Here is a 24,246-nt window from a genome sequence, read left to right on the forward strand (position 1 = left end):
AGCGACAGCAGTGTTCAAATGACCTACGATCATCTCTGCCGCTAGGTGGCACTGTGGCTACTGTTGAAACGAGCTAATGCTCCAAACTCAGTCGAAGAAGACGACACGAGTGACATGAAGCCACTGGAAACACAAGATATAACCTAATACATTCAGTAGACTTAATAATGACCTAACATTTACTGCTCGTTGGCCTGTCTGTTTCCGTTTCTCTTCAAAAATCCATCATTTAAGGGGGTGAGTGTCTTTCTGCGTTGTTATATTGCTAATGTAACTAGATTCACTGTGGTTGGCAAGCTAACATGTTAGCATATATCTCTGTGATGTGAAGTAAACTACTAATCTTTATCCCCTCACTTCTGTGTTGCCATGTATTGTCTTACCAGTCAGTTACCACTGGGCGGTGCTGTACATTACCTTTGCCAGTGATTCCCAAACTGGGGTACTTGTACCCCCAGGGCTACGCAAAGTGATGTAGTGGGTACATGAAGACAAAAGACAAGCAAACTAAAAAACATGATTTGCAAACAGCCTGATTACAATTTGAAACCGACTTATGCTGTTCTCTGTATAAACTGCGGACACACAACAAGTGAACACTTTTCAGTCTGGTACAAGTTTCGTACATAACATGATGTCAGAAAAAGTTAAATGAGCCACGTTTGGCCACAGTCTCAGAGACCTATACATTGCCCTGCTGGAGTACAGATCCATGCCTCGAGGTCAGTTACTCATGGGTAGGCGGCTGAAGACAAAAATACCAAAAAGCCTGTTAAAGCCAGAAGTGTGCAGACAGAGGACACACACTAAAAACACAGGAAACATGGATGTCGCAAAAACAACACAAGACTGCTGAAGAAGCAACCGATTCACTGAAACTGATGAAGACAAGATCATACTGACAACCAAGAGTGATGCTTGCCTGCAAACTCACCACCACCTCCAAAGATCTCATTAAAATAGTCATTGAGAAATGAGTTTCAGTGTAAAAACTTTACATTTCGGAAGACCTATTAAAGTCTTACATAGAGTGTATATTAAAAAAAAAGTGCAGCAGCAATCATCTGTCCGATTAAATGACTGCCTCTAATTTGTTCTAATCTAGTTGAAAATTCTTAATATGCAGAATGTCTTGTTCCTGCCTGTCTGTGGTGCTGCTGATATGTAATGTGAACTTAAACACTGACTGTGGTTTTGGTTTCTTTCAGTGAGAAATGGCGGTGGAAGAATTTGTGTCAAAGACACTGGAGCTTCTACAGGAGGAGAGGGAAGCTGAAATAGAGGAGACCAGGCAAGTGAAACAACATTCAGACTGAAGTCAACTATGGACACATCAACAACAAAAAAAAACCCACTGACAATTACTTATTATTGAGAGTTCTCCCATTAAATTACAGTCTTGTTTTGTGCCATCAGATTATGGCAAGAGAACATCTCTCTCAAGGATCTTCAAAATAAAGGTGTTTGCCTGCTGAAGCTGCATATTGGAAGTCTTTCCACTGGCCTGTATGGCCGAACAGTCCTGATCCTAGAGCCAAGAAAGCATCTTGGTTTCTCATCTCTTCCGAGCAATAGTTTTGGACCTGGTGAGATGAATAAATAAAACATTTGATTTGTGTTTTTTGTGGGTTTGTTTGCCTAATGTGGTGTTAATGTCTTTGGTTACAGGTGATATAGTTGGCTTGTATGACACTGATGGATGCACGGCGGCCTCTCAGATTGCCTCAGGGATAGTGACGAGGGTCAGTCAAGCTTCCGTCCATGTGGCCTTTGACGATTCAAAAGATGGGCTCAGTTTTAATACTGACGCTCTTTACAACCTTTTAAAATTGGCAAATGACGTCACCTACAAACGAATGAAAAAGTGAGTAACATACAAATGTTGGCTGATCACATGCAGATAAAAGTAAGCTGAGAAACCTTAAGATGACTAAAGTAAACTCTCTGTTTTTGTGCTTGCAGCGCCTTGAATGCATTAAATAGATACAACAATGGTCCTGCAGCCAATCTGATCACTGTTCTTTTTGGAGATTCAAAACCTTCTTCTCAATCACAGCCCAGTAAGTAATAACTAAAAACAATGCCTTTTGGTAGCTTGGTATACACTATTAACACTCATTGTAAAGCTTTGTAAATCAGTGACTAATTCTGTTGCATTTCATCAGATGAAGTTGGATTCTTTAACTTGAACCTGGATGATTCCCAAAGAGAAGCTGTGTCATATGCTTTGTCTCAGAGAGAACTGGCTGTGATTCATGGGCCTCCAGGAACTGGAAAAACCACCACAGTGGTGGAGATAATCCTGCAAGCAGTCAAGCAAGGCCAGAAGGTGCTAGAGGTTGATTGTGTTTGTGTGAATGGAACCATTTACCTCACAGGTTGCTGTATTTGTCACTGTCACATCTCAGTCTGTATAGGATAATCTTTTTATTTTTGCAGGTCCTGTGCTGTGCCCCATCTAATGTAGCTGTGGATAATTTAGTGGAGAGGTTAGCACAGTGCAAGGCCAAAGTCCTGAGGCTGGGTCACCCTGCCAGGCTGCTGGATTCCATTAAGAAACATTCACTGGATGCCATCCTCGCTCAGAGTGACAACGCAAACATCATCACTGATATCCGCAAAGACATCGATACAGCTTTTGTAAGTATGTTAGCGTGTGCTCCTACTAGAGTTCACAACACCTTGATTGATTTGTAATTCATTTCCTTTATTTTCAAGATGGGAATGAAGAAGAAGCAGGAAAAAGGGGAGCGGGTGAATTTCAGAAGAGAAATAGCAGAGCTGAGGAAAGAGCTGAAAACCAGAGAATCAACAGCCATTGCTCAGATCCTAAAAAGTGCTGATGTTGTGTTATCAACCAACACAGGTGAGTGATGGTCTTTAGTGAACAGAATGTCATGTGGTGGAAGCTGTGATGGCGAATCATGTGTCTGTATCTGCAGGTGCTTGTGACAACGGCCCACTGAAGTTCCTGCCCGCAGAGCATTTTGATTGGGTGGTCATAGATGAGTGTGCTCAGGCCCTGGAGAGTAGCTGCTGGATTCCCCTCCTCAGAGCACAAAAGTGTATTCTGGCTGGTGACTACAAGCAGTTACCACCTACAATCAAATCACACAAGTAAAAATCCCTTTTTTAATTACATTCAACATTTTATTTTTACTATTATCTTTAGGTAAAACCTTTCCTTAACTCCTTGTTGTTATTACTCTGCCTTTTTTTTGGTCTTCGTGAACAGAAATGTTGTAACATTAGTTTTTATGCTGCGTCTGGGCTCTGTCAAGCCCTGACAATGGGAGCCATTTTTCCCGTTCAACAAGCAGATTTTTTGAGCAGTAGAATTAAATTCTGACATCTTTCGTGAGCACTTCTTTGTGTTTTTGGTCATTTGGTTATGCTGTTGCCTCTGTTTGCTTTATTACTTCCTGTGTGCAGCACGGAAATGTCATTAGACGACACAAAGATCTAAACATGGCTATACTGAGAAACCCTGAGAGATAGTCGTGTGGAGCTAAGCATCAGCAGTGTGTCAAATCATTCTACAATATTTTTGAAAAGTCATTGTTTTAAAGGCTTAAATATTCTGTTCCTACACAATCTATGATTTCCGCGAATATGCTTCATCAGAGCGGTGTGGTTGTTGTCTGATCAGACTTTAATAAAAGTACTGGCAATATTAGCAAAAGACCAAATCTGTTATCGTATATTTAGTTCAGTTCAGACACACAGATACAGAAATAAGTGTAACTTTTATTAAGGATGCAATTTCTATTATTGTCTAATATGCACATTGTTTTCTTGCTTGTTTTGTCATACAATCCTGTCACACAAGCTCTAAACGTTTGAGACAAATTAATAACATGGTCTTAACTAATTGATATTTTTTGTTTGTATGTTGTTGTCTTGTGTTTCCCACAGAGCTGCATCAAAAGGCTTGTCTCTCAGTCTCATGGAGAGACTTATTCAGATGTATGGGGACTCAGTAGTCCGTATGCTGACAGTTCAGTATCGCATGAACAGTGCCATTATGGACTGGGCGTCGAAAGAGATGTACCAGGGAAGACTGACTGCTCACAGTTCTGTGGAGAGACATTTATTAAAGTGAGAAGCAGATTACTTCTGGAAAATATGGCACCTTTTCATTCCACACCTTCAGATAATTATTTTAATAATTATCTTAATATAGGGATTTACCAGGAGTGACCTGCGTTGAAGAAACAAACACACCACTCCTTTTGATCGACACTGCAGGATGTGGTCTGAGTGAGATGGAGGTCACAGACGAGCAGTCCAAAGGCAATCAAGGTGAGTTGGTTTTATTTAAACAAACAAAACAAATACTAAGTTGAACGGTTTACTCTAGCCGTGTATGTGTGAACTTTATCCCCAGGTGAGGTTGACATTGTTGATCTGCACATAAAGGCCTTGACAGAAGCTGGTGTTAAAGCCAAAGACATTGCAGTTATTGCCCCATACAATTTACAGGTAAGTCGTACACTGTAGGGAACTGAGCTGCTGCAGCTATTGGACTGTGCATATGAATAATGCAGCATTTTATAGTTTATTTCTTGGGTAGACATATTCAACTATTTCATAGAGATACAGTCACATTTGTAGAAATCTACAAGTTCCATCTCAAAGTGACTCAGTGTTGTGGTCCTTATTTCTGTAAAGGTTGATCTCCTGCGTCAGAAGCTGTCAACGAGACACCCTGAGCTGGAGATTAAGTCAGTGGATGGATTCCAGGGCAGAGAGAAAGAGGCTGTTGTGTTGTCGTTGGTTCGATCCAACAGAAAAGGTTTGTTTGTTTATTTATTTATTTACTTATCTATAAAGTAGTATCTGTGTTAAAGCTCAATAAACCACATCACAATGAATGTATCCATATACAAACACATGTGTTTATTTTACTCTTGTAGGTGAAGTTGGCTTTCTGGCAGAGGACAGGAGAATAAATGTTGCTGTTACACGTGCGAGACGCCACATTGCTGTAGTGTGCGACTCACAGACCGTTAAGAATCATGCTTTCTTGAAGTCCCTGATCGATCACTTCACAGAGTTTGGTGAGACCAGAACGGCTTTTGAGTACATCCAAGATATCGTGCCACAGAACTACAGTCGTAACCACAGAGACACAACAACTAAAATGTCTGCCAGCAGCTCAACATCCACCAAACAAAAAGTCAGAGCTCAAGCTCCCAACAACACAAAGCAAGGACAGAAAAAGTCAACCAATAACGGCAAAGAAAATACTGCTTGTTCAGAGAAGCGCACAAAACCCTGCACGTCATCAGAGAATGAACAGAGCAAGAACAGAGACGCTGAGATCAGAGAGCAAGTGGAGAACTTTCTGAAGGACTTGAATCAGTTTGAACTACAATTCCCATCATCCTTTAACTCTCATGATCGCCTGTTAGTCCACCAGATTGCTGAGGAACTGCGCCTCGTGCATGAGAGCAAAGGTGAAGGGAAAGACAGATGCATCATGATCTCCAGGCCCCTGAAGATGGCACCAGCTGTGGAGACTGCACAAGAAGAAGAAGAAGCAGAAGAGGAGGAGGAGGAGGAGGAGGAGGAGGATACGATTCCAAATCCCCAAAGAGAACCACAGAGTCAACCTCTGTTAGATTTGAAAAGTTTACATTTGGAGCGAATGAAGCGGGAGCAACAGAGAAGAGAAGAAAATGCCCAGCAGAAAAAACAGCACAACAACATCCCAGCAGCTCAGACTCAGTCATCTAAGAAGGCCAAAGGTTTGCATCAGAAGCATCACATGTTTATTTTTATAGTTTTTATTACAAACATGTCTGCCTTGTAAAACCGTAAACAGCTCTGTTTTTTTCTCTCCCAGGAAAAAAACGCACAAAGGCAGGCGCCTGCGACATTGCAGCTGCTGCTGCTCCCGAAGATGACTTTGACACACTTATCGGTGCTGTGATGAAGGCAGACAGTGTGTGTAGTTTTGTCAAGTGTAAAGCATCTGTGCTAACCCTTGGACAGCTTTGCATTTTCTGCAACAGACAGTACTGTCTCAGTCATCATATACCGGAGGTAAGACAGACCATGTGGTCCCTTTGTCACAGCAGCCATTTTGACATGTTTAAGCAGGAAACACACAGGTGTTTAAGTCACATTAACGAAGGCTCTGGTCCGTTTCTGTAAGTCAGGACAGTTTGATGGCGACAGCTTGCACCATGGAGCTAAGGAAGCTTAATGGAACTCAGCACCTGTGATTGGCCTATTGTGTCCTGTCAAAATTGAAGAGCCAAAAAAATGAAGGTGTGGTGAATGTATTTTTCTCTTCACCGATCTAATCATGTGATGGTTATCCTTTTTAGGTTCACGGCTGCGGAGATAAAGCCAAGTCTCATGCTCGGATGAGAATAAGTAAAGAAGGCGTTCTCTATGCTGGCAGTGGGAAGAAGGACAAATCCATGGATGTGAATAAGAAAGCTTATTTGCAAAGAAAACTGGATTCTAAATTGAAAGACATGGAATCAAAGAGGAAACCAAAAAGCAAAGAAAATGACAGTTAATGTCACCAACTTTGGAAAAATCAACAATGAAATATTTGGAAGTATTTATAGTATTGTAATACGTTACAAATGTAATACATACACTTGCTTTTCTTACTTTGATTGGTTACAGTATGGTAGCCTTCATTTTTCTGCTGAATTTCATGTGTGAATCAGGAATGCATCTATATTGAAAGTACTACATGTACCTTATCATTTCATTTGTCAGATTAAAAACCTATAACAAGCACTCAACTACAGTGTCCTCTTCTTCTACAGAGGTGCATCTGTTTGAGAGTCTATTCTACATTCCATTCACTGTTATGGTCAAAGGGCAGATTGTCAGTGGGCAGGAGATGTTGCCCTCCTCGGACAATCCAGGGGAGATGTAGGGGAAAATCCTCTCTGTAAATCTGTCTTTGAACATGTATATAGTCGTCATATCAGCAGTGTTGGTGAACACTACCTTTCCTTTATCACAGTCCAGCTCTACTCTAATCCTCTCAGGCTTCTGCTTCAGCACGAGTTTCGTGCAAACCGTGGTCTGAGCCGAGAACGTGTCTCCATTACTCAGGCCGATGACCCAGAAGCCTTCGGCAGGGTTGAGGAAGACTGTGCTCTTCCTTTGGACCGATTCCCGGACCACTCCAATGTACCAGTCTTTGCTTTGGCCCACCTCGACTGTCCAGCTGTGCTTTCCTGATGTAAAGCCAGTTGCTCCCATCACGCTCAGACGGCTGGTGCAGCGTTCAGGATTGTCAGGTAGGAGCTGCCTCCTGCAGTATTTCACACAGGTCAACTCTTGTGAGAGTTCCAAGTTGGAATGGGCTGTGTTTGGATCCAGTGTGATGGGAACTGAAAATGTACATGGAAGCAAGATTGAAAATACTTGTATCTCATAAAGGTCCAGTGTGTAAGAATTAGTGACATCTCTAATGTTGAGACTCCAGATTGTGACAAACTCAGGACTTCTAGACTCAAACTTTTGTTCTAAGCACATCAGGGATCTATGGTGGCCTTCACATACCAAAAAGGATGTCATTCTTCATCTGTGTAACAAGCTTCTGCTTCAGAAAGTGAAAGAATACTGACTAGTTTGACTAAAGCAGCTCCTGTAAAGAAAGGACCATACCTATACCACATATATAAAGGCTTATTCTAAGGCTATGATAGTGGCATCACACTCATACAAAAACAGATTATATACAGTAGTATGTTCTGCCAATAAAGCCTCCTAACTGTTGCACAATGGACCTTTAATGTAAACCTTCTAACTGTTCAGGACGTTGTCTGTTCACCCACCACAGTTGACAATCTGTGCCATCCTTTTCCAAACTCCAAACTTCAGCGATCCCAGATGCTTTGCAGAGTTTATCAGGATGTCTCTGATGCACTCAGGCTCTCGAATGCCACATTTGATCCTAGAACATCAAATGATAACAGTCACTGACCACTGTCTAATATAGAAACACAGAGTCAGAACCCAGTTTAACGCCTCATTCATACATACCTTTTCTTTGTCACCTTGTATTCCTTTTTTGATGAAACCAAGTAGAGAAAGACAAAAAATGGGCAGCTCAGTTATACAGTATACATGAGTTACATGAAGGGTCCATTATTATTTTCCTAATCAAATTGGGTAGACAAAATACCCTAACATAGTAAGACAGACCATATAATATTAGAGAATAAGGGAAACCTAACAGTTCACACTATGAACAAACACTTGGTGTCAACGGAGACATTTTAGAACCAGACTCAATCATGTGCAGCCATCTGCCACCGCTGGTTGGGGTGAATTGAGGAAATAGCAAAAATGGGGTAAGAAAAAAAGGAGATCAGTAGCAGATGTATGACAATTGTGTTAAGTACTGTCAGATGGTAGTCATGCTATAGTAGTATAAAAGTATTATTCATATTGGCAGCAGCACATAATGTGATTTAAATGATCTACTGATATCAATTTTAATTATAGTGTAATAATAATAATGGCTATAGTTTTTTCTTCTTCTTTTGGCTTCTCCCTCTCTAGAGGTCGCCACAGCAGATGGCCCCAAAATTTGACAAAAAATTTACGCTGGATGGCCTGGCTGGGGTCAATATAGAGTGTCCAATTAATAATGAGCAATGGGAATTGGGAACCTGTTCAACAAGGTATAGGGAAATTTCCATAATGGCAGGAAATGTACCTGTAAAAAGGGTAAATCCTTCGCTCTGAGGGCGGTCTCAATATCAGTGATGGTGGAGGAGAGGGTTCTGATCTGGTTCTTGATATGATCCAACTTTTTATGCATCACTTGCGTCTTAATTTCCTCTTCCTGTCTGAGCACCTTCAGTCTCGTCTTCTCCTCCTCCCAGAGAAATGTGTGTAGCTTCTGAAATTCCTCCTTGATCACATTCTCATTTTGATTTGCCTGGGTCTGGGATGTTGAGGACGTTTGTCGTTAGTTGAAGAAAAACAAAAAGCATGATGCTACAGTGGGTACGGAAAGTATTCAGAACCCTTTTAAATTTTTCACTTTTTGTTTCATTGCAGCCATTTGCTAAAATCAAAAAAGTTCATTTTATTTCTCATTAATGTACACCCCATCTTGACAGAAAAAAAACAGAAATGTAGAAATTTTTGCAAATGTATTAAAAAAGAAAAACTGAAATATCACATGGTCATAAGTATTCAGACCCTTTGCTGTGACACTCATATTTAACTCACATGCTGTCCATTTCTTCTGATCCTACTTGAGATGGTTCTGTTCCTTCATTGGAGTCCAGCTGTGTTTAATTAAACAGATTGGACTTGATTAGGAAAGGCACACACCTGTCTACATAAGACCTTACAGCTCACAGTGCATGTCAGAGCAAATGGGAGTCATGAGGTCGAAGGAACTGCCCAAGGAGCTCAGAGACAGAATTGTGGCAAGGCACAGATCTGGCCAAGGTTACAAAAGAATTTCTGCAGCACTCAAGGTTCCTAAGAGCACAGTGGCCTCCATAATCCTTAAATGGAAGAAGTTTGGGACGACCAGAACTCTTCCTAGACCTGGCCATCCAGCTAAACTGAGCAATCGTGGGAGAAGAGCCTTGGTGAAAGGGGTAAAGAAGAACCCAAAGATCACTGTGGCTGAGCTCCAGAGATGCAGTAGGGAGATGGGAGAAAGTTCCACAAAGTCAACGATCACTGCAGCCCTCCACCAGTCGGGGCTTTATGGCAGAGTGGCCCGACGGAGCCTCTCCTCAGTGCAAGACATATGAAAGCCTGCATAGAGTTTGCCAAAAAACACATAAAGGACTCCCAGACTATGAGAAATAAGACTCTCTGGTCTGATGAGACCAAGATTGAACTTTTTGGCATTAATTCTAAGCGGTATGTGTGGAGAAAACAAGGCACTGTTAATCACCTGCCCAATACAATCCCAACAGTGAAGCATGGTGGTGGCAGCATCATGCTATGGGGGTGTTTTTCAGCTGAAGGGACAGGGCGACTGGTTGCAATTGAAGGAAAGATTAATGCGGCCAAGTACAGAGATATCCTGGAAGAAAACCTCTTCCAGAGTGCTCAGGACCTCAGACTGGGCTGAAGGTTCACCTTCCAACAAGACAATGACCCTAAGCACACAGCTAAAATAACGAAGGAGTGGCTTCGAAACAACTCTGTGACCATTCTTGATTGGCCCAGCCAGAGCCCTGACCTAAACCCAATTGAGCATCTCTGGAGAGACCTGAAAATGGCTGTCCACCAACGTTCACCATCCAACCTGACAGAACTGGAGAGGATCTGCAAGGAAGAATGGCAGAGGATCCCCAAATCCAGGTGTGAAAAACTTGTTGCATCATTCCCAAGAAGACTCATGGCTGTACTAGCTCAAAAGGGGGCTTCTACTCAATACAGAGCAAAGGGTCTGAATACTTATGACCATGTGATATTTCAGTTTTTCTTTTTTAATAAATTTGCAAAAATTTCTACATTTCTGGTTTTTTTTTCTGTCAAGATGGGGTGCTGAGTGTACATTAATGAGAAATAAAATGAACTTTTTTGATTTTAGAAAATGGCTGCAAAGAAACAAAGAGTGAACATTTTAAAGGGGTCTGAATACTTTCTGTACCCACTGTATATTCAGGATAACAGGATTGTATTTATTTATTTATTTATTCATTATACCTGTATATAGGTTTTTGTTTCCCTCCAGTGCTCCTCCTTCTTGTTCAGTATCTTAAGTTTTTTCTTTAAAGACTCCAACATGGTTGAGAATTCAGTCTGAAATGAGAAGTATGCTTTTCAGCACCTCATGTCATTTTAACAACCACTGTTAGCTGGCATTTTTACCCAAAAACTCATCTGAATACAACCAGCTATAAAGACAGGAAAGAAAAAAAATAGCTGCAGTCATTTTACATCACCCTTTTCTGTTGAGCAGCCTCTTCCACTGGGCAGCATTCGTGGACTTTGTGCTGTGTTGACGTCTGGCAGACGAGACAGATGGGCTCTTCATCGTTCTGGCAAAACATTGTCAGCGTCTTTTTGTGAAGAAGACATACTTCTTCATCGTTGCTGCTCGACTGCAGTTGATATTCATCTGCAGCTAACTTGAGTGCCAAGTTGATAGGCGGCCTCGAGTGAACAGACACACTGCGACACACGGGGCATTCTCGAGATCCTTTCCATTCCCAGAATTTCTGCAAACAAACTCTGCAAATGTTGTGACCACATTTCAGAAGAACAGGAAGACAATAAATGTCAGAGCACTGTGGGCAAAATAAGTCCTCCTCACAGAGTAGTGCGCTCGTTGCTGCCATCAGGTTGAAGTGTTCCTGTAGAGTGCAGTTACAGGAAGAAAAGTCTTCCTTCTCCTCACTTGTGAGAAATCTGAAGGCTTGGTTAACACAGTAAATGTTGGCAAACTTGTATGACTGGTTAAGTCGGCAGAAGGTGTCCGACTGTATGTCAAAGCAATTATGTCGTCACTTATTCTATATTTTGATATTATTTACCTACACCTATCGCACCTTCTCTTATGTTAATCATTTATTCTGCTTTATTGTCTCACTGTTATGTTGTGACACAGGGAGAGGCCCACATTCCTGTCTTCTTCGAGGACACTCAGGAATGTAGCCACAGGTATGTTAGGTTTTAATTGAGTTTATTTAAAAGGTTTTAGTAGTTAGTAAATGAGCTCATTTTCATCTGCAGTCTGTTGACCTGCCAACAGACTACAGATGAAAATACAACAACCCTGGTTATCCTACCACTGCTGTACTTCTGCTTTACAAACTCACTCAGTGGTGGAGCTGCGAGCCCACGTAATGTCTTGAAAACACGACGTCTGAAGTAAGCCAAGTATGAAGTAAAATATAAATAAATAAACTATCAAAAAGGAATACTTCACCAATTAGCATTTAGCTTTGTATTGCTAGAATAGGGGTAGTATTTTTGAAAAATGTTGCTTCCCAACCTCAGTTACCCCTGAGTCGAGTATTGTCATTATTTTTTTTTTGTTACGTGTCCACCAGTGAGACTTCGTCCAAGGCTTTGAAACTACAACGCTAATGCCGCCCTTTTAAGACCCTCTCGTAGGGGGACGGGACCTTATTCCCAGAATGTAAACAGTGTCCGCCATCTTTGCTAACAGTTACGCTAACGGCTAAGTGTCACTGGTGGGCACGTGACAAAGAAAAGAATGAAGATATTTCTCAACTCAGGGGAAACTGAGGTTGGAAAGCACAATTTTCAAAAAATACTACCCCCATTCTAGTAATACAAAGCTAAATGCTAATTGGTATTAAAGTATTAAAGTATTCCTTTAACAATATGACAGTGGTGATAACTGATGGGTTCCTCTTCCAGTGCTTTTAAAGTCTGCGTATTAAGGGTCTCTATTGGTGTCAGAGTCCTGTTTGCATGAGACCAGCTTGTAAAACAGTATAATATGTGGGGAAAGATCATGGCGTGTAGAAAGGAGTTAGCTGCCTCTGTTGCTAAATATGGTCCTATGTGTCTAAAGTTAGGCAGATTAAGTGTAATGGTATTGGGTCACTGTTTTTTTTAAAATTGGAATTGAGAATGATTCCAAGATATTTAAAATCAGGTAGAGTCATGGGCTTTTCTCATCAGGTTGCTGTGTCATTACGGTACAGAATATAAAATAACAACACATAAGAACATGTCGTACTGTAACATTGAGGCACACCTTTAAATTCCAGTGATGATGTGGTTTTTTTTGCTTTCCACCGCTATTTTAATTCCAATATAATCTATTATTCTCTCTATACCTCTGACACTTTCCATAATAATATAGTGTATATACATAGATAGATACAATGAATCAGCATTGAAATAAAAAAAAATCGGTCACTTTTACTGTTCTTTATTTTCCATAATGAAATGTCCCCACATTTGACACAGAAACATAGACATTGACTCAATGCATAAATATATTAACAATGCATTTTTGTCAGTTTTCTTAGTAAATCAGTTGTATCTACATGACGTCTAGAAAAACATAACAATTCTCCATATTAAATGTTTTGTTATTACTGCATTAATCCTCTGAAGAGGAGTCGAAAACAGAGGTAGTTTAAACTGTTAAAGATGAGCGGCTGCACCGTTAAAAATAATAAAATAAAAATATCTTCTATGCCCAAGAAGACAAAGATAAACAATGGAGAAAATAGCCAGGATTTACAGGAGTTATACATTGAATAGACAACAGCTAAACGCACACCGTTGGTTAACATTGTTCTGATGCAGTGACCTCAAACAAAGGGAGGTAAAACAGTGATGTGTGTGTTCTTGCAGTGAGAAACATAAGTGCTTGTGCAGTAAAGGTCAATGTGTTGGTCTCTCTCATGAAGTCAGCCCATTCTAAGATGAGAGAAAACAACAAAGTGGGAAGTAAAACAGTTTTGTGTGGATTCCTCAAATGTCGACCTAAGTGTCACCTTCTTAACTATGGTTGTTTTGGTAATAGTTGTGGTTCATAGCATTTTGTTCCTGCAGTACTTCATTAGACTTAATCAGACAATCCAATTTAAAGATTGGTTAATAATTCAAACACTGACATTACTATTTTTAACCCCCATCTATTCTATCATGTAGTTTTTTCTTATGTTGTATGTTCTTCTTAGTGTGGTTTCAGGAAAAGCCCTTATATGTTTCTACCTCACCATCGCTCGTACTTTTATATTCTGTTATTCTTGCTGTCAAGTCTTATTTTTCATGTATTTGCTGTGTGAAAAAAACCCTAATAAGGAAAAGAAATTTAGTACACTGAGCTACGGAGCAAACTAATTAGTCAAGTTTATACCAAATCGCTAAATAATTCAAATAAACTGAGTGAATATATAAGGAATATGAATGATAAATCACTGAATATGATGAAATACATGAATACACAGTTCCGTGGATACACATGTAACTCAGCCTTGTCGTTTGGCATTGCAAATATCGCAAACCACATTTAACCACGATACTTTAGCTCGACTGGCTTTCGTCGTGAAAAGAAAAACAAACAAAAAAAAAGCCGTATGTACATGTTTTGTAAAGACATACTAGTTTTTGAATGGTTAAGAGATTTTAGTTTGTTGCAGGTTTTACAAAACACCTCAAATAAATCAAACCTTTAACACTGATCTACACGAGAATAGTATGTACACGAATACAATAATAAATATACCAAGTATGAAATCAGAAATGGCTCTTGTGTTCTGAATAAAAAAAGAAATGAACTGCTGTGTAAGGATTGAGCAGTGCTGGCGTAAAAATATCGTTGAATTTGAACAACAAACAAGTCTTCCAAAGATCATATTATCTCATTTTCCCCTAAATGTTTCTAATACACTAAATACACCAAGTAACACATGTTCTTCGGACGCTTCCCGTCAAAAATAATGTACTGTAGCTTCTTTTTTATTCTTCAACTTATACTTTAGTGTACCTCTGTCATTTATACATCAGCTTTAGTCACTCACAGACTGATGTCTGTAAATAAGATGGATGCATTGATTGTGACCTCAGAGAAGCTCTGGGACAGTTCTGTGTTCAGTTCAGCATCCTCTGCAAAGAGCAGTGAATTATTACTCCTCGTCTGTGGCACATCCTGAGGCGGCCTGCTTCTCACATCGGTCAGGAGCCTTCCAGGCGTCGCGCTGTGTCTGCAGATCCAACGCACAAACACAGCCTCGCAGTCACACAAATCCAGGCTTCATGGAGGATTTGAAACATTTAGGGCAGCCTTTTGTTCCGTTTGTCTGCAGACACCTGAAGAGATGAGACGGTACAGAATCAACATATGCATGTCAGACTGTGTGTTAAAACAAGGTAATATGCATGTTACAGTACAGCTTTAAGTGGATTTCTGTTTGAAACCAGCTGTTACAAATACACTGTATTCACCATGGATTAAATGGTAAATGGTCTGAATATATATATATATGTATATGACACTTTTCTAGTCTTCTCATTTTTTCCGGCAGGCTGAGAGGTGCAACACTGCCCTCCACAGCGTGAAGCTCCCAACAGCTCACAGTCCACAATCACTGGTCTAAGTTCTTCTCTTCCAGTCTTGATGACCACTCAAAGCTGCTTTACACAGCTGTCAGGAGCAACTTGAGGTTACGTCCCTTTGACCAGGGACACAGCAGCATGTAGACAAGCAGAGCCAGGAATCAAACTCTCAACCTTCCAGATGACTTATCCACTGTTTACACGAGTCATTCCCAGAGACTGGGTCAGGACCCACAGATGGGTTACAGAATACAGTTATTTGTTGTTTTGATTTGAGCTACACGGTGGTGTAGTGGCTAGCACTGCTGCCTCACAGCAAGAAAGTCACCAGTTTGAATCCTGGCTCGACAAAGGGCCTTTCTGTGTGGAGTTTGCATGTTTTTCTCTGTCTGTGTGGGTTTTCTCTGGGTTCTCCAGTTTCTGCCCACTGTCTAAAAGCATGTAGAGGTTAATTGAAAACAAATTGAGTGAAAGGTTGTTTGTGTCTGTAGGTTTGCCCTGTGATGGACTGGCGACTTGTCCGGGGCGTATCCCACCTTTTGCCCTGTGTCAGGTGGGATTGGCTTCAGCTCCCTGTGACCCTCATATGGAGGATAAAGCGGTAGACAAGTAATGAGTGAGTGAGGCTGTTTTTTTTTCAGAAATTACATTACAAAATAGTCAAAACATTATATAATGCCCAAATTTACTCTTGTGATGATTTATATTGTGAATTGGGTCACAGAGCTTTGTCATGTCTAAAACAAGTGGGTGTATAGCACCTTCTTTTGGAGGCAATTTTAATTATGACAAGTATTCAGATAATAATCACAGTAAAATGTGTGTTATTTCTGAAATGTACAGATACAAACTGATAAATGCCAAGAATATGCTGAGAAAGATTCCTCACCTGAAATGGAAAATGTGGGAACAGGGCAAGGACTGCAGCTTTTGGTCCCTGTCCCCGATGGACTCTCCACACATGCCACAGTAGAGCTCCAGCTCTTCGACACACTGCAGGAACTTCACCACCTGCTCTCTGAGCTTCTCCTCCTGCCCCTGGCTTCGATAAATCCCCTCACTCAGGCAGTGAACCTTCAGTGCACACAGCTTAAGATACACACAGGAAAAAACACTGTAAAGACAAGACTCAATGTCAGGAGTAACCTAAGCAATTAGAAGTCAAAGAGCATCGAATACCTTGTTTCCCATTCCATCGGCTAATATCTGTGATCGCTGCAAAGAATCGAGCGCCTGGAACAGTGAGGGAGAGTGAGTCAAAATGACTACACACAAACATTTTGTAAATCGTGTAATTCATAGTTGTCTGGAACCACTTTTGAAAATGTTATCATAGGGTACCTTGTCAAATTCTTTCTGCAGAAGCCAACACTTTGCAACACCCAGATAAACATGTGCTTGTCCAAGACGGTTTCCAATCTCAGTCATAATACCCAGTGCAGACTCGTAGCGAGGGAATGCTTTCTGCATTGAAAGAAGATAAACACAAATACAGTTTACCACAGTCAGTGCTGGCAGAGCACACGACCAAAAGTAAATATAAAACGTTTGCGCGTGTGGTGGCACCTTACATCAGTGTCCTTCCTGTAGCGGTGTATGTCTGCAAAGTTTAATAAGCAGAGAGCCTGCAGAGGACGGTCACCATGCTGCAGAGCAATCTTCATAGATTCCTTAAAGAAAAGAAAAGCACAACAATCACAGAGGAGCACCACACTGCAGACAGACAGCTAAGATGCTGTGTTTTTAAATACATTTATTAGCAAGTGCATTTTTATCCAGTGGCAGCACTATAAGTTACAACATTATGTATTATGTTTATATGATACTTAATTGAATATAAAATGCTAACCTTTGTGACTTCCTTCAAAGTGGTTTTGTTTATCCTGGATCTAAAGGCTGAACTAGTGAGTAGACGCAGTGTTTGATTTTGCACTTTCGGTATCATATGTTCCAACATGCCGCACAGTGAGACGCTGTCGACTCTTCTTGTACTCTGGTATTATATTATGACAAGATGTGTACAAATATGCATCCTGTTTACATTTACACTCCAAGGCAATCACACAAGTTATTTGTCACCCTCGGTACACAATTAGAAAAGAATGAAGACCAAAGCCACGCTCTTTCATTAACACTTTAAACCAGTGCCTCTGTGAGCATATTTTTGTCGCGGTCTAAGGCCTCGTACAACGGAGCAACTGGCACTTGCACCTGTCAGCAGCACAACATCTACTGTATGTGCAGCGCCGGCATCAGGGGATTCTGACTCGGGGAGGAAACCAAAACCATAACGTATGACATTCTCCATTCGTTATGTAAGTTTGCCTCTGAAGATGGCAATTGTGAGTTGGACGGTAATAATACAATACCTCACAGCACTCCATGGCATCTGGTAGACGCTCCAGTTTCCTGTAGGCCACAGACATGTGGTACTGGCTCATCGCTCGATACTTGAGGCTCCAACCTTTGCCATAGTCATTGACGAGCTCAGCTGCTTTACAGGGGAAGAAGAGGGCTTTCTCATAGTCCTGTTGGCAGACGTGAACAGTGAGTAGAACCTCTGATGTCCAATTATGGCCAAAGAAATGACACTAGGTCCTGTACAGTTTTCACCAACGTCAACCTGTTAGTTTCTATCATTATTTGACCAATCTGAACACATTTGTTGGCCTCTATGTCTTCTTTAAATTTGCGTTGTTAAATACTGTGACACATGAGTGCGTCCTTTAAAAACCACTTAATCACAATCCAATTGAAACAAATTCTCCCTGCAAAGTCGAGGGATTACTCCTACAAATCTCTGATGTCAAATGTGGTACATGCCACCTGCCAAAACCACTCCCATCTAATCCTCACCGCCCCGCCATCCGGCCCACTCACTCCACCCATGTTTTACAATGCTAGGTACTACACCATTGATAATGTTTACTTGGATGCTCTGTGGTGTCATCATACTCTGCAAATACACTGGCGACATCAGCACTGATTGCACAATCAGGTTGTACAGCTCGAATGACAAAACTCTTCTTATCAAAGTGTCTGGTACAGAGAAAACTATCACTATGATGTGGTTATGGTCATTTTAATGTATGCATTATATATCGAGTACCTTAAGTTGAACGTAGAGGTTCCCCAGGCTGCAGCAGACTCTGCACTCCAGCATTTTGTCGTCGTTGTTGTGTGCATAACGCAGAGCTTTCTCGTAGCTCTCCAGAGCTTTCTGGAAGACGCTGAGGCCCAGGAAGGCGTTGCCCATGCTAAGACATACCTGTCCATTGAGCTGAAGACTGACAGTGGTGCCCTGCATGTTCAAGCAGGTTTTACAGTAGGAGACGGTTTTCTGGAAGTCACACAGCTTCTCATTGCTGCGTGCCAAGTTCAGGTAGCCTTCTGTCAGGTAGTCGGGATCCTCCATCTCTCTGGCTGTGTCGATTTGATCAAGTGCATACTGCGGGGAGAGGAGATCAGTCAAGGTGCAATCTGCAAATAACAATCAAAATAGTCTCAAATTCTAATAAATAAATCATCTGATGAATTCCAAGACGTACGGCCCCCACTTATAAAGTGCTGTAGGTGAGAGTAAAGTTGCTTGACTGAAGCTTGACTCAAGATGATTATGTCAACAAGACACCCCACACTTGTATTCAGGTTGCAGGACACTTATTTACTCTGCATTGCATGGAAGCCACAAATTAACCCATGCTTCTCGGGAAGGATCTCTTCTCCAGAGATTATCAGCAGGCCTTTCCAGAAGTGCTATGACAGCATGAACCGTAGCATGACATAAAAACTGATGATATGCAGTGGCATTCCCTGACTCACACAAAGTCAGAAATATTACTGATTATTGGATTGACATTTTTTTCCAAATCTACACCTTTAAAGAAATGCTCATACAGCGACTGAATTATTTCAGTTGTTTTTGTTACTGGATTCATGAAATTGAATTAAGTTGTTGTTACCTTACCTTGAGCATGTCTTTATATTTTCCCATTTCTAAGTGAGCTGTGATCAAGCACCCCAACACCCGGAACTTCCCTCCAGGATCTGAGGTTTTCTCCAGAACTTTTGTCCACACATGCAAGGCTTTGTCAGTCTGATTGGACTGATACAACTTCAGGCCCTTCTCTATCTGCTGCTTGGTTTGGTCCTGGCCCATTTCTGGTGCAAGGTGCCTCGTAAAAATATTCATTTGTTTAGGCCATGCAATTTCAGTGAGGCAGCAAGAAAGTAGATCCTTGCCATGCACAGAAAAACTTGAAGTCGATCCTTTGAGAGGCTGGTGCCAAAAGGCCTACCGGATCCCGCTCTCTCAGCTCCGACTGAGCTGAGATGGAAAGGAAACTGGATCCGCTAAAGTAGAACGGCGACACAACAAGATCATTATCATCAATTGCTTCGTGGAGAGCTGGAGGGCCAATAAAATATCTTCCCCATTTAACCCTGCAATGATCCCTTCTCACCATCAAGTGTTCAAAAATTATCCCTCAGATTTCCATTTGAAAAACGCCAAAGAAACAAGTTTCCCGGTGGAGTGCTAGCAGTGATATCCCAGAATATCTACTCCCTCCACACCCCAGCGAAAGGAATCTCAGCACCCCCTCCACCTTCCTCCTACTGCTGGCGCTACAGCAGATGGCCTTGTCACTCTAGACCATGTGTCCCTTCAGGAATTCTGTCCTGCCCTCAGTAAGCAGTCCCAAGGTCACTACGGCTCCTAGCGATCTGCCTTCACACTAAACCTCTCTCATTGATCAAACGCTGGACTGAATGTTTTTACACAACCCTCTGGAGCATTGATACCATTTATCTACAAATGGATCTGAACAGACTCTCACCTGTGGGACTGTGGACTTTGCTATGGAGGCTATAAGTGGAATCAATTCCTAACATTAAATGACTGCATGTCAGATGGTGCACCATCAGTTCCTGTTGGGAGTTCTAATGGAGGCGCATATGTGGCTCCAGATACCCCCCCCCCCCCTTATCTCGGCGTCAGCAACTGATGCTTAGAATAGTTCACCAAGTCTGACATGTCACTGGGTTTGGGTTTCAGCTGCACAGCCTCCTGAAACACATCAATGGGCTCAAAGTTTTGGCTTGTCTGTAGTAGCAACTCTCCTTCAAACACCCATCCGCTCCCCCCCAATCGCCAAGGACACACACAGAGACACCTTTAGCACCTCACCATTCACAAGTTGAATTAACATTCCGAAGATAAATAAATACAGCTGGAGGTGATGGCTTCCCAGTGTACCATTTCTGAATGCACTACTGTACAATTTCAACAACGAAAGAGCCGAAATTCCTGGTAATAAACAGATATGTGTAATGCATAAGGCTTAAGGGCATAACATCAAAACAAACAGAGATAACTTGTGGCTACAGAGATATATATTTAACATTTATGTTAACATCTTAACATGAACATGTACCTTGTACATCAAAACAGGATATGAAAATTTAAAAAGTTAGAAAAACACCATCTGTTAACATGTTATGCACAAAATATAACATCTGAGGATATTCACCTGACATCACGTACAATATTCTGGAATATGTTTAATGTTGAATAACATTTTTATGCTGACGTTGTTCATGCATGTCCATAAACAAGCAGAGCACAAGAAACAATGTTGATTTGTTCATCACCAGTTACAGCACTGCTACACAAACACAAGGAGACACACTGTACCACAATAGATGCACACAACTGAAATGTTTTCACTGGTCAGGAGGTGAAGTGTCACAGAAACCAGCTGAGTAAATACATTTAAGATCAGGTCTCTTTGCCGGATGTCTGACCCGTGAAGTCATGGTAAGTTATCCAACAGTCTTCCCTGATTCTCTGTGGTGAGTGTGTGGCCCACAGTGTGAGTTTACGGATGACATTTTATGCCAAAACAAACTGCCAGTTTGTGAGCAGGATTTTTATCCCTCTGATAACTGAGACGACAGACGTAGCGGGGTTAAACTTTAACGTATTCGCGTCACCTTTCTTACATTTGTCCCTGAACACGTATATGCATCCATTACAGCTGGCCACCTTCCACAGTGACGGAACACAACTCCACACCTCAGGGAAGCGCAGGCGTGTGAAGCTCTCCAGCAGAGGGTTGTAGCACACCAGTGAGTCTCCTTCTGCTACAATAAAGATCACATCCATGTGGACGGCAGCGTGCATGCAGCCTGCGAACGGCAGCATGTAAGGTTTGATCTGGCACTTCTGGGAGGATGTGTCAAAGCACTGAATGAGGCGGGATGGCTTTGTAAAAAAGTCCATGTCATTCTCCTCCCCTCCAAGCAGGTAGATGGTACCACCCAAGTTAACCCCAGCAGCACCGGACACTGCAGTGTCCAGTTGGTTGGTCTCGGTCCACATGTTGTCCTTCACTGTGTAGTAAATGACAGCATTCGAAAGTGTGTCCTGCAATGTTTTACCGCCTAGTGAGTAGATCGCATCCTCAGTAGAGACAGAGACCATGGTGTGGTGGAGGCGGTCTCTGGGTAGTGGGGCACAGCGCTCCCAGTCCATGGTATGCATGTTGCACTTCCACATGCGACGAGGGATAGACCCCCCAACTACGTACAGGTCCCCTCCGTGTTTACAGGCTGCAGTGATCTGATGGCATAAGCTGTTCTGTCCGCTCACGCTGACCGTATCGTCCTCGTCACAGTGAAGTGACACGGCCAGGGAATGAGTCCTCGTCTCTTCTTTGCCAATCAGGTAAATGTGGACATTCTCCCCAATTTCCTGTGATCAAATAAATTACAGATTTTACAGATAAAAATACAAATATATTTATACACATTTAATTTAAAGCCCTATATGAAAAATGTTACCTTGAGATTTTCTTGGAGGACAGAAGAAAACTCCTCTCTCTCCACCTTGTTGTGATATATCCATGACTCGATTGCCAGTGTTGGATTCTGGGAGCTTGGAACGCCATCTGACCACAGACACAAGACATCTTACATCCAATTCATGGAGATGCTCTTTCTCAGTTACGTGGGGGAATACTTTAAATTCTTCCATTCCATTTAAATAATTTTATCAGCACTGCATGATATTAGAGTCAGATCATTTTAAACTGATCTATACATTGATCTGCATTAGTATTAATAGAAACACAAGCTGAAAAAAAGCAAAGATATTCAGAAAATACATATTTGTCATGGAGGTTAGTTACGTTACATTACATTATGTGAAGCCAATATCAACACTTCTTATTTTACTCCATGCTAAATAAACTGAAACCAATGTTTTTGGAAAGAAAAAGAGAAATAGTCAGTAATTAGGAAAGGTGATGAATGATGTAATGATTATTATACAAATTACAAAACAGACAATTTACAAAAACACTGGTTTGAAACATACCTTTGATGATATCCAAGAGAAGACACATAGGCAGATTTAGAAATTCTTCAGTATGATGCAGTTGAGCCAAGTGGATTTTAGCGCAGTGCTTGGCTGCAGTGTACAACTCCTGGTCACTGTGTCTGTCTGCAAGCCACATAACCTGGAATAAAAAAAATAGTTAATCACATATCTGATCGTAAAACCATTGCTAATTAGCAGACACTCTAAGGTCTGTGAAACACAGCAACACACCTGCAGGCAGCTCTTGACTTCCACTGTTCGTGAGAGGAAGCGGGAGCACTCTTCAAACAGAGCAGTCAGCTGGTACATGTCTGCCATCTCATAAGTGTCCTGAAGCTCCTCCACCCGCAGTTTGATTGTCCCATGGTAGATGTAGTCAACCAGCAGTTGAAAGACACTGGCACTGACATCTTTCAACTCAATAGCGCGGTTGTGGGACTCTTTGAGGTTAGAGGTGAACATGGAGCGGAAGTATCTGCTCTGCGCTGAGAGCACAAGACGGTGCAGGTTAAACTCTTTGCTGTCCACAGTGATGGTGACGTCAGCAAACAGGCCATCCTCCAGGCACAAGTCCATGATGCTCTTAACCACCCGGCTGGAGTGCGAGCGATCGGTGAAGGTGTATCCCAAGAAGTAGTTCTCCTCTCCCACAGAGCCCCCGACACTGAGGCTGCCCTTCTCGCTGGACTCCATTTTTGTTGTTACCTGACAAAACCAACAGATAGCATCACAAATGTTTGCCTTCAGATGCAAGTTTATTAGAAACACCTGATCAAAAATGTCCCTTATTCATCCCATAACCACGGCCTGTGCAGGTAGTATCTAGATAGATAGATGACTAATTTCTTATTGTTTTATTAGTGTTATTATATCTGCCCAGGATGTATATTGTTTTGTATATTGACTTTTCTGTAATGAAATATGAAATATTTCAGATATTGCTGTGAAACAGCTCAGTGCTTAGTCAATTTTCCTGAATAAACAATGATTACTTAAAAATAGATAGATAGATACAATTTAAAAAAAGTGTCAAACCAACTTTGGCTCCTATGTACTGCAACAAAACTACAAACTGCACCCTTTGAAATACAGCATTAGGTTGACTGAATAACACAACGACTTAATATTAACACCTACATAGATGTATCGTTTACTACAGGACTGAATAAGACTGTATTGGTTTTAGCATTCACAGACTGCTATGTGTTATTGTTATGTTGCTATGTTTACGATTGTGATTAGCTACCCAGCGTTAGCACACACGGCATTTAACCTGATAACGTGCCGAAACGTATGCATATGTAACCGTTATAGTGTAAAAACAGAGTTTGTTTTAAAATGCGCAAGACACGGAAGTCACTACGCTTCAAAACACGACAAAAACAAGCGCAGTTACCTTTATCTTCACTACTTTATCATTCAGAACCCGATGACCTCTTCACCGGAACTAAATAAAGTCGACTTTTTGGAATTGACTATTGCTACTGCCCCCAAGTGGTATAACTATGTCACTACATCAATTTACATTATTTTTTTAAATTATTGTTGTTGTTAGTACTACTACTAGTAGTAGTAGTAGTAGTATTATCATTATTATTCGTATTAGAAACATTTAAGATGATGACATTACAACTTTAAATAATTACTGACTGAAAGCTTTGCACAAGGATTCATATGTGCCTGCACACATGCACACATGGCAAATAAACATTTTATATCTCGAAAACCCAAGTCCTCATTCTGAGATAATAACAAAATATAGTGTAATGTAATTCCAGAATTTCTATGAACCTTTTGCACCTTTTGTCCCGACAAAGTTTCCGAATCACCGGGCTTCCGTCATAGCATCACTGACT

General features: G+C 41.3%; 4 protein-coding genes across 6 annotated transcripts; 1 reads left to right on the forward strand and 3 right to left on the reverse strand.

Annotated features, from left to right (window-relative positions):
- Positions 1 to 51: 51 nt before the first annotated feature.
- ighmbp2 (immunoglobulin mu DNA binding protein 2) lies at positions 52 to 6,753 on the forward strand. The gene is made up of 16 exons (XM_058644795.1): positions 52 to 237; positions 1,209 to 1,291; positions 1,417 to 1,586; positions 1,669 to 1,864; positions 1,963 to 2,060; positions 2,166 to 2,329; positions 2,440 to 2,640; positions 2,719 to 2,866; positions 2,943 to 3,117; positions 3,916 to 4,098; positions 4,184 to 4,302; positions 4,388 to 4,482; positions 4,672 to 4,795; positions 4,917 to 5,750; positions 5,849 to 6,048; positions 6,336 to 6,753. The coding sequence occupies exons 2-16, from the start codon at positions 1,215 to 1,217 to the stop codon at positions 6,531 to 6,533; spliced, it is 2,982 nt and encodes a 993-aa protein (XP_058500778.1). The 5' UTR covers positions 52 to 237; positions 1,209 to 1,214; the 3' UTR covers positions 6,534 to 6,753.
- Positions 6,754 to 6,801: 48 nt separating this feature from the next.
- LOC131469624 (zinc-binding protein A33-like) lies at positions 6,802 to 11,408 on the reverse strand. Its single transcript, XM_058644799.1, has 6 exons — positions 10,908 to 11,408; positions 10,669 to 10,764; positions 8,702 to 8,932; positions 8,023 to 8,045; positions 7,815 to 7,933; positions 6,802 to 7,367 (listed from the first exon to the last, which is right to left on the reverse strand). The coding sequence occupies exons 1-6, from the start codon at positions 11,301 to 11,303 to the stop codon at positions 6,817 to 6,819; spliced, it is 1,416 nt and encodes a 471-aa protein (XP_058500782.1). The 5' UTR covers positions 11,304 to 11,408; the 3' UTR covers positions 6,802 to 6,816.
- Positions 11,409 to 12,855: 1,447 nt separating this feature from the next.
- On the reverse strand, positions 12,856 to 19,728 carry rapsn (receptor-associated protein of the synapse, 43kD). Its single transcript, XM_058645827.1, has 9 exons — positions 19,473 to 19,728; positions 18,977 to 19,362; positions 18,119 to 18,457; positions 17,379 to 17,537; positions 16,581 to 16,679; positions 16,351 to 16,473; positions 16,189 to 16,242; positions 15,899 to 16,098; positions 12,856 to 14,763 (listed from the first exon to the last, which is right to left on the reverse strand). The coding sequence occupies exons 2-9, from the start codon at positions 19,199 to 19,201 to the stop codon at positions 14,691 to 14,693; spliced, it is 1,272 nt and encodes a 423-aa protein (XP_058501810.1). The 5' UTR covers positions 19,202 to 19,362; positions 19,473 to 19,728; the 3' UTR covers positions 12,856 to 14,690.
- Positions 19,729 to 20,402: 674 nt separating this feature from the next.
- On the reverse strand, positions 20,403 to 23,847 carry kbtbd4 (kelch repeat and BTB (POZ) domain containing 4). 3 transcript variants are annotated; one of them, XM_058645825.1, is made up of 5 exons: positions 23,787 to 23,847; positions 22,622 to 23,095; positions 22,388 to 22,529; positions 21,853 to 21,959; positions 20,403 to 21,763 (listed from the first exon to the last, which is right to left on the reverse strand). In XM_058645825.1, the coding sequence occupies exons 2-5, from the start codon at positions 23,081 to 23,083 to the stop codon at positions 20,903 to 20,905; spliced, it is 1,572 nt and encodes a 523-aa protein (XP_058501808.1). In that variant the 5' UTR covers positions 23,084 to 23,095; positions 23,787 to 23,847; the 3' UTR covers positions 20,403 to 20,902. The 3 variants fall into 3 exon arrangements, with proteins under 3 accessions (XP_058501808.1, XP_058501809.1, XP_058501807.1); XM_058645826.1 differs by lacking the exon at positions 23,787 to 23,847 and adding an exon at positions 23,528 to 23,758; XM_058645824.1 differs by lacking the exon at positions 23,787 to 23,847 and adding an exon at positions 23,430 to 23,758.
- Between the last annotated feature and the right edge of the window lie 399 nt (positions 23,848 to 24,246).

This window comes from Solea solea, chromosome 12 (assembly GCF_958295425.1).
Source record: "Solea solea chromosome 12, fSolSol10.1, whole genome shotgun sequence".
In the NCBI taxonomy this organism is placed as follows: domain Eukaryota; kingdom Metazoa; phylum Chordata; class Actinopteri; order Pleuronectiformes; family Soleidae; genus Solea; species Solea solea.